The following is a 9990-nucleotide window of genomic DNA, read 5'->3' on the forward strand; positions in this document are numbered from 1 at the left end:
AATTCGAACCTTTGAGGCCTTCATTGTGTAAATAAATTACTGCTTTTAAAGTCCCCTGCTGTCCATGTCTTCTTTACAGAGAATGAAATTGAGAAAAAAGTAGCTTTAGTTTTTTTATGTTTAAACGAATCAATAATAAGCGTCTATTTAATTTTGTGATCTTAATTAGTCCATAGTCCCTTAGAATGTTAAACCAGGAACATTGCAACCTCATTTTAATTTGCTTAATAAAAGTTCGCACTCATAATCTTTAAGCGATTTTAAAATCGAAATATATATAACTTTTTTTGTTTAGAGTAGTTTACAAAATAGAAAACACAAAACGATTCTGACAATCATAAATTATAATCTCGAAAAGCACGAAGTGCGAGGTCTATAAGCTTTTCTGTGAAGTCGATATATCTATGAATTGGCCGAATGAAAGTGCTACATTTGTTATATTATTTTTTACAGAGACTGACAAAATGAAATTTGAAAAAATGGAACATTTAACAATATTTCTCTCTTGTTTTTTTTAACACAGAGACTAAAGATCAAAATAAATTAAGTTGTTTAATGTAATTGTGTTTCCTTTATACTGATAGAGTCATTCAGGGAATTCACTAATCTAAGATTCTACAATCTACATTTGTTTTTTTATGTTTCGTATCAATTCATATTAAAACATATCTAATATATATATATTTTAATATAAAAAGGCAATGTTACGTCTTATGAATTCTTGCAGAATATCACAATTATAAATAGGAGTTGAAGTATAATTTTTTTGTCAGAAACATCAATTCATACACTGCATTAGCTATTGTGAAGTCAGCACTGTTGTTGTTTTACAGAATATTATTTCAATTTTTAGAAATATTATTTGTTTGTTTGTTTGTTTGTTGTTTAAGTCCCTCTCGAGAATTTTTCACTCATATGGAGACGCCTAGAAATATTAAGTCATTATGTGTGTGTCAAGATCTCTAAATAGTAATACAATATATACTTGATCATGTGATCATATATATACTTGATCATGTTCGAGCTAATCAGAGAACTTGGAATAAATGAGAAACATCACATATATTTATATATGCACTTTCCACTTTTTTCACACACACAAAAAATCAAGTCTTATGAGGTATTTAAGTTCTAATATTGATTAAAGAATTATATCAAATATAAACATTGAAGTAAATTTATCATTTTGATTTTTATCCAACACATAAATTTGTGGATTTACAATTCGACATATTCCTTTATTAAAGTTCCCTTATAACTTGCATGCTGATGCAAATAACTCCATCACTGAGGAAAAGGTTTTAAACAACCATGTAGATCCTCAATATCCACATCATTAAAGTTTGGGAAAACTAAAGGAAGGTCAGACGTCGTTTGGTCCACAGCAAGCTTCAGAAGCTTAAACAACAGGAGGGACCCTACCGCTGACAAATGGAGTCCATCACAGAGTGCATCCTGCCAATCCTGCCCAGTAAAGAAATATAATACAACATAAACAAAGCTATATATATATATATATATATATATATATATATATATATATATATATATATATATATATATAACGCACTAAAAACCAACAACACTGTATATCCTAAGTGTCGGATCTACTAAGTAGATACAAGGTCACGGATGGAAATTTATATAAAGCACTAAAAATGACCAACGACAGGAACAATAATAATTGTCAAATTTTCGGGACGACCTGTCCCTTCCTCAGGACAAAGAAAAAAAAGTTAAGAAGTCATAAAAACAAAGGAAATAAAGAAACAAAAACAACTAGCACTACTACTAAACTACCAAACACTAAATATTTACAGTATTACATGTTTAAATTGAAATTTATAAACAGTTGTGAACAAAGAAATCCGGAGCGCTATGAATTGCGTCCGGTCTATCGGGTGTACTCTGGTGAAGTGCGATTTACATAATTGAACGAATTAATTATCGCTAATTAATTACGACCAAGCAGTAAATCGTACATCGTCTTTATTCTCTCAAAATATCGTAACTATACATGACAAAAAGAAATTAAAGATAATACGGAAGGGCAATTTTAAAATATGAATTTGGATATATTATAAATTTGGAAATCTGATAAAAGAAATAAGAAATAAAAAAAAATGTAAGCTGTAAATATTTGGGTAGGTTGTTCCAGAATTGCTTATGCGAATTAACGGTAAAGTTTACACTATATAGAGAGAATGAACTTGTTTGTTACAATCCGGGATTGGGTCTAGTTCACGTTCATCCTGGTGAAGTCATTAAGTTTGTTAATACTATTAGGGCGGAATGACTTCAGCCTGTGCATCCAGAACTTTTCTTTGCCTTTTCTCTGAGTGTCTGTCCATCTTGGATTATGGTCAATAACCACTACTGTCATGTCCTCCCATTTGTGACCTTCAAGGTTGAAATGTTCCCCAACGGGTTCATTGAGTTTTTTGGTCCTAATGGTAGAACGGTGATTATTGACTCTCCTGCGGAGATCTGCTGTTTCACCAACATACTGTTTGGAGCAAACTTTGCAACTGATGAGATAAATGCAGTTGTCTGTTTGACAGGACAAATTCCCTAGTATTTTGTAGCTGCGGCCTGTAACAGGGCTGTTAAAGCTGTCTGTGTCAGAGCTGTGCTTACATACACATGCAGAAGACATCTTCTTCAGAGCAAGTTTTAAAGCCCCCGTTGGGTAATGGATTGTCCAATCTGGTCCTTACTACCATGTCCTTAAGGTTCCTCGGGCGTCTGTATGCAGCCAATGGGGGCTCCTTAGAGACCTCTGCCATTCGTTTATTTGAGTGGAGAATTGGCAGGTTCTTTTGAAGGATACCGCTGAGGTTCTTAAGGACGGGATGGTATGTGGTGCCCTTCGTATTATCTTTAATTTCTTTTTGTCATGTATAGTTACGCTATTATGAGAGAATAAGACAATGTACGATTTACTTCTTGGTCGTAATTAATTAGCGATAATTAATTCGTTCAATTATGTAAATCGCACTTCACCAGAGTACACCCTATAGATCGGACGCAATTCATAGCGCTCCGGATTTCTTTGTTCACAACTGTTTATAAATTTCAATTTAAACATGTAATACTGTAAATATTTAGTGTTTGGTAGTTTAGAAGTAGTGCTAGTTGTTTTTGTTTCTTTATTTCCTTTGTTTTTGTGACTTCTTAACTTTTTTCTTTGTCCTGAGGAAGGGACAGGTCGTCCCAAAAATTTGACAATTATTATTGTTCCTGTAGTTGGTCATTTTTAGTGCTTAATATATATATATATATATATATATATATATATATATATATATATATATATATTTACTATCAGTGATATTTCGAAAGAAACAAAATTATATGCATACATCACGTTTCATCATGTTTCCATATAAATCCACCGATTTGGTGCCACACTCCTTAGCGGCATCTAAGCAGGCGTCAGCATACTTTCCCGTTGTAAGATTACATTTGGTAAAATCTTTGTCTACCAAAATCAAAAAGAGACTTGCATTATTTCCAACAGTAAGTAAAAATGTGATGTAAAAAAAAAATGATATTCAATGTTTTATAGTTAGATATCGAATTAATTTCAGAAGTTGACAAGATTTTTGATATTTTCATTTATTTTTAATCACTTAGTTACATCAAGCTAAATATTTAAATATTTAAATCAATTTTCCATTCAAACTTTAGATCTCTGTGAAACTCAAAATAAATTTTAAAAAATAAAATGAGATTTATGTTTGTTTTTTTTTCCAAGAGTGAATTTGTTTTCTTTCAACGATTAATCACAATTGCTAAGATTTTTCAAAATGTGCGTGCAGGTTCATGTGTTTTTACATTAAGAATGACAATGTCTTTTATATATTTAACATGTTTTACATCTAGTGTGATACATATTTATACACCTACTATTTTCCAAGCAGTATTTCTTCCATGCCTTTTCATCACATGCAGGTGGTGATATCAAAACAATTCTTTCTTTCGGAATTCCTATTTTCTTATTGAAAAAAAGAAAATGAAAGAAAATAATCAATTCAAACTGAATTCATGCATTTACATTAATAAATTTGATATACACTATTAAAGAAGTCACTTGTGTTTATTGCTTCAGATAAAGAGCAATCGACTAACATCAGAAATAATATAGAAATTATTCATTAAATGTAACATGTAAATTTTAAATAAAGACATGCATAAACAAAAAGCACTATTTCCTAATTGCGCCAACAGTAAGGCATCAGCCTTACCATCATCATATCAACCATATCCTTTAGATCCTGTTTGTAATCCGCTAAGGGAACATGTTGTCTTTTGTTCTCCGGAAGGTTGGAGTCATTGGCTCCAAGAAAAATTGTTGCTAAGGCAATGTCCTCTGGATTAAATTCTTTCAAGATGTCTGGTAAAATGATTTTACACCATTTAGAATTGTATCCTGAAAATCCTCGACTTATGACGTCACATTTTCTAAAATAATTTAAAAGTATACTTGTTAATTTACAGGTCAGGAAATGTAATAAATAAAATTATATGGACGATTATAGAATAACTTATTATTACTTTTTTTCGCTTACATATTTTACCTTTGAAGGTAGTCGGCCAGCAGAGACGCGTAACAGCCATCTTTTGAAAAACCAAACTGCAATTGAACATGAAATTGTTGGCCCCTTAGCATACATAAATTGGTCGTAAACATACATTTTACTGATCTTACTATAAAACAAAGGTAATCAAAGATTACATAGCTCACCTCAACGAATTTATCTTTTAGTAAGGCAAAATATTACATTAAACAAATATTCTAGTAGTGTGCAATATATCTGCAAGTTTGGTGCAGGTAGGGCATCCAATTACTTGGGAATGGACTTGCTCTAAAGACTTTAACCTGGTTACTCATTTGAAAAATATAGATCAAGCAACCAAAGCAAATCTGGTAGTGTGCATCCCTTGCTACATCATCCACACAAGTGTGATCCAGGTAGGCTTTATAATTACTTGGAAATAGACCTGCTCAAAAATCTTGACCTCGAACTCATCCGGAAAATGTAGGTCAGATCCAGCATCAGAACAAGTCCAGAAAAGAAGCTTGATTGAACCTTATCGCCCATCACTTCATTCATACAATCTCAGAACCAACATTGTACAATTCAAAAGTCCTAACATAAGAACAACATCTTATATGGAAAGTTTTCTTCCCTCAACAGTCACACGATGGAATATCTTGCCAGATCATATTAAAAATGCTCCTGGAATACCTTCATTCAAGAGTTATTTGAAATCTTACTTTTGTAGAAAAAGTAATGAACATTTTTATGTTGGAATAAGAAAATGTAATATAATACATTGTCAGATAAGGAATAATACTTTGATGTCAGATTTATATAACCAATGTTTATCAGAAACTCCAAATGAATGTGTGAACGTTGTACTGCGGCTACTGCCTCTGTTGAAGATGACTACTATTACTGTTGTGTATGTCCAAAATATACAATTCAAAGAGATGTACTTTATCAATCAATATATAATATATAAAATGCAACAACAAAACGATTTATATAACACTGTCATACATATGTTATTGTAACATTTTTTAAAATTTTCAAATCGGTACTTCATTGTAATTTTGCTCATTTTTCTCTGTAGTTTTGCTTCCTTTTTATTTCTCGTTTTTTCCTTCTTTTGTACATTTTTACTTTTTTGCTTTGCTTATTTGATATAAAAAAATTATGTATTCACCTTGACTTTGATGTAGGGAGAGGGCTACAATCTGAGCCTGCTGCCTAATCCCATTCACTTCTGTGAATAAAATATTGTTTAAAGAAAAGTCTAGTAAAGAACATACTAAATCGATACATCACCCATGCAAGTTTGGTCGAGGTAAGTCTTATAGTTCTTGGTAATAAACCTGCTCTAAAAACTTTAACCTGGTCACTCATTCGTAAAATTTAGGTCAGATCCAGCATCTGAAGCAAATTTGGTAGTGTGCACCCTTAGATGTATCATCCATGCAGTTTGGTCAAAATAAGCTTTATACATTCTTTAGATTGAGCCTGCTCCAAAAACTTTAACTTGTTCAGGTTCAGCAACCGAAGCAGGTCTGGTAGTGAACACCCTAAGGTGTATCATCCATTCAAGTTTGGTCAATATACGGCTCATAGTTACTTGGGAATGAAACCTGCTTCAAAAACTTTAAACTGCTCCAAAATCATTTACCTGGTCGTTCTTTGGCTGCAAATGCAGCATCTGAAACCTGACACATACTGATACAATGAAACATACTAGAAGCATTATCCATGCATCTCTGATTCATGTAGAGTACTTGGAAATAAATCTGCTCCAAAAAAATTACCTGGGATGCCGATGTCGAGAGTATTACATTAAGCTCACCCAACTTCGCTCAAGTGAGCTAAAAATCTTATATAAACATTCCGCAAAATTCTTTATAATATATCTATTATATTGGTTTAAACTCTTTCTCTCACAGAATACATAATATGGCAGTGATCTGTTCTTGGTGTACATATTCCAATAGGGCATTTTTCTTTGGAACTGAAAGCTCGAAGTCATTTTGCCTCTCCACTGACTTAAGCATACTTGTATTATAGGTAGTATTGTTTTAAAAACAGGTAAATGTCTTTTTCTTATTTAAACAAACGCAGCAAAGAAGATGGTCGTACAAGGCGAGCAAAATACCCACTGTGTGGCAAACAAGAAAGTGAAAAATTTAAATCTCAGTGGTGACAAAATTTTCTTTGATATTTCATTTAACATTTAGCGTTTACTTCATTTAAAATCTCCACAATTTGCAATAATCTCAAGGATTGAAATTTCTCGTCTTTTGAAATAGCATATACACACCAAAGCGGGCAAAAAAATGAACTATTTTCATAATATATCAGAATTTTTCCATAAGAGTAGGTCCTCGTTCCATTTTTTTTTTTTTTTGAAAGGTTATACTCAAGGTATGCGTAAAACTTCATATTTCTGTTAACAAATCATGGCGCAAAGACCCACTTTACCTAAAAATACACTTTTACGACTAAACATGTACATTCGTATCTTTCCGAGAAATATTTGAAGTCTATGTAGTCAAGGTTCATTTCACAAAAGAGATCCTTGCTATGGTAGGGTTTCGAGATATCTAATTTAGTTAATCTGGAGATAATTAAAATTCTCCTGGCTGATACTATTTCGATAATTGGTCAATTTGTGAAAGTTAATTCCTGTTTTAACAGTCGCGTGCACCCAAGGATGCTTTGTGGCAAATTTGGTTGAAATTGGCCTAGTGGTTCTTGAGATGAGATCAAAAATGTGAGAAGTTTACAGATAGATGGATGGTCTGACGAATGACGGACAAAATGAGATTAACGTAAGCAAGGTATATATTTTTTTATTCTGCAATAGCAGTTCAATTCCCTTACAAACAAACGAAGAAAAACATTTTATTGTTTATATTTTTGTGTGTATAAATAATTAGATAAAGTACGTTTAAATGCATTAAATACTGTATCATTAACCGTGGATTTCATAAGAAATAAAGCAGAAATGTAGATTATTTTTTTTGATGACCTTATCGGTTTTCCGTAGTGTACGTATTTTCACTTTTCTTTTAAACCCGTTTACTGAGCAGGCGAGGTGTAACTTATGGAGCGACCAAAACATAACATAGCGGATATTTCCTGTAGATAAAGTACTTGACCATGTGAAAATTGTAGTTAACATGTAAAAGTTTTCATCTTTATATTTTTCATACGTTTCCGGGGGGAGGTATAACGGTACCTGTGTGCAATTACTGCATTATAATCATTCACAGAATTATAAACACAACACATTAATTCATCATTATTATTTTAATTAAAGTCATACCTGTGTTAGAGAATCACCAATAAGAAGAACCTTTTTCCACGAGGACTTGGCGCGAGACATTTTGTTTACAGGTCAATTCAACATGTTGTATGGAGAGTCACTTAGGTAAATAATAACAAGAAACGTTAGGCATATTGTCGTACCCCTGGTGATTGCACGAAAGATTTATCTTGAATATAGTCCCCTAATATAAAAATACAAAAGGGAGAGATCTGAAAATGAGAAATTCCTACCCCAATGTTAATAGGACTTATTTTCAATAGCTTGTCAATAAACTTTTTTTTTTATATTGGCTCGTACATTTTGCAAATTATGATTAAAAAAAACATACATGTAACTTTGCAAAAGGACATCGTATACAATATTATTGATCAATGTTGAAATGCATACATTTTTGCTAATGAATAAACATGCTAATGTCAATCAACTTGCTAGTTGTCAATCAAGCAAAAGTTGATAGAGGATATATTTAATTTGATTTTAATATAATTAAATTTCTATAAAATAATTGATTCTGATTGGATAAAAAATTCTTTTGATAACTGCAGCAATAGAATCTGGAGTTCACTTACACTTAGCAGTCAGAACTACTTTGGCTGACTCTGCATATTTACCCTTCCAGAGTACTTTGTGGAAAAAAAATGAAATATTTTTACCATATTTTCCTGAATTTCAAGACTTGTCCGATACGTTCATGAGTTATTTTCTCCTTTCGTTTCCTTTCGAACTATCCCCCTTTGCTAAACAGATCAGATCGTCTGCCTGACAATAACGCAGTTACGAGAAAGAAAGAAATCGTCATACATATTTTTAAATGTTTGTCTTTGAGATAACTGGTATGAACAATAGAACTGTGAAGAAATGTTTTTATGCCTCCAAAGCGGGGAAATGACGTTTATCTGTTAATTCTTAGGAAACGAAATCGTGAGAAAAACGACAGTTAGTCAGGACGTAATTTTCTCAATGTTGAACACTCGGCAGTAGGACTCTTTCAGATTTTACGTTATGCATGGACAATTTATGATACTTTTATATAAGTTGGGATTGAAATTCAGAGGATGAGATGCGCAAATGAAATTCAAAATTTCGGTGACCTAAAGAGAGTTCTCAGGGTTATTTGGAGTAGTTTCCCTTACATTTACGAACCTTAAAATATCTGCAGCTTACCTGGAAAAGTTCTACGTACATATATACCTAACGGAATATAACACAGGTTAATAGTATAACTGGTAAGTCATTTTTGTGTTATTGTTTAAATGTGAACGTTGATCGTTGTGTATTACTCCGCTTATGAATATTTAGCTACGTCATATACTGTCAAAGTTTAGCAGTATATGTTCGGGAATCATTTGTTTTCATGTTTAATCTCATCATTGAAAGATAAACATTAAAAGATAAAAAATAAATCTTATAATTTTTTCCTTGATCAATGTATCACTTGGACGCAAAACTTTTTTCATCAATGCGCGTAGCGTTTTTATGTGAGACAGTGAAAATACAAAGAGGTTAGTTTTTTCATACAAAGAAGGTTTAAGCTAACTAACTAAAAGATACTTAGTACCCATGAGAGGTTTCAACCGACACACATAATGAAGTCATATTCTGAAGGCATTGTCCTTTAAAACTCAAAGAACAAAAAAAAAAACCCTAATGCAATGACATATCCTTTTTAGTTTTGAAGAAACAAAATCTAATGATACGAAGAATATACTGACGATTGATGGTATTGCTCACAAATGTCGAAAGTTCAATTTATGTTACTATTTGTGGAGTTTTGAGTTGAAACACTCAATGAAACACTTGTATCCATGGTGACCAAACATGTTTGAATGATGCTGGATGTTGGATCTGATCCATTTTTTTCTTTATATGTATAAACAGATTAAAAGTTTTATAGCATGTCCAGTCCCAATATTTGAGCCTTAAACCTGCATTCATGAAACATCCCAATAGAGATGCACATTACCAGGTTTGCCTTTGATGCTGGATCTTACCTACATTTTCAGGATGATTGAATAGAAAATTAAAATTGAAGTTTTTGGAGCAGACCCTTTCCAATATAACTATAAGTCCTATCCAGATCAAAACTGCAAACCAGGGATTCACATTACCAGAGCATTCATTTGG

The 9990-nt window shown here is 32.2% G+C and overlaps 1 protein-coding gene across 1 annotated transcript; it reads right to left on the bottom strand.

Annotated features, from left to right (window-relative positions):
• Positions 1 to 1163: 1163 nt before the first annotated feature.
• LOC133191409 (isoamyl acetate-hydrolyzing esterase 1 homolog) lies at positions 1164 to 7927 on the bottom strand. The gene is made up of 6 exons (XM_061327163.1): positions 7864 to 7927; positions 4581 to 4636; positions 4248 to 4464; positions 3910 to 3997; positions 3363 to 3481; positions 1164 to 1464 (listed from the first exon to the last, which is right to left on the bottom strand). The coding sequence occupies exons 1-6, from the start codon at positions 7921 to 7923 to the stop codon at positions 1285 to 1287; spliced, it is 720 nt and encodes a 239-aa protein (XP_061183147.1). The 5' UTR covers positions 7924 to 7927; the 3' UTR covers positions 1164 to 1284.
• Positions 7928 to 9990: the final 2063 nt, after the last annotated feature.

Source organism: Saccostrea echinata, unplaced genomic scaffold (assembly GCF_033153115.1).
Source record: "Saccostrea echinata isolate AGI-Se365-2 ecotype Australia unplaced genomic scaffold, CSIRO_AGI_Sech_v1 ptg000023l, whole genome shotgun sequence".
NCBI lineage: Eukaryota > Metazoa > Mollusca > Bivalvia > Ostreida > Ostreidae > Saccostrea > Saccostrea echinata.

Excerpts from the sequence above, each read along its gene's own strand:
- LOC133191409 (XM_061327163.1), bottom strand. The coding sequence starts at position 7,923 with ATGTCTCGCGCCAAGTCCTCGTGGAAAAAGGTTCTTCTTATTGGTGAT. Across the intron at positions 4,637-7,863 it reads TTGGTGATTCTCTAACACAG|TTTGGTTTTTCAAAAGATGG; the intron begins GTATGACTTTAA and ends GTTCAATTGCAG. Across the intron at positions 4,465-4,580 it reads CTGGCCGACTACCTTCAAAG|AAAATGTGACGTCATAAGTC; the intron begins GTAAAATATGTA and ends AAATTATTTTAG.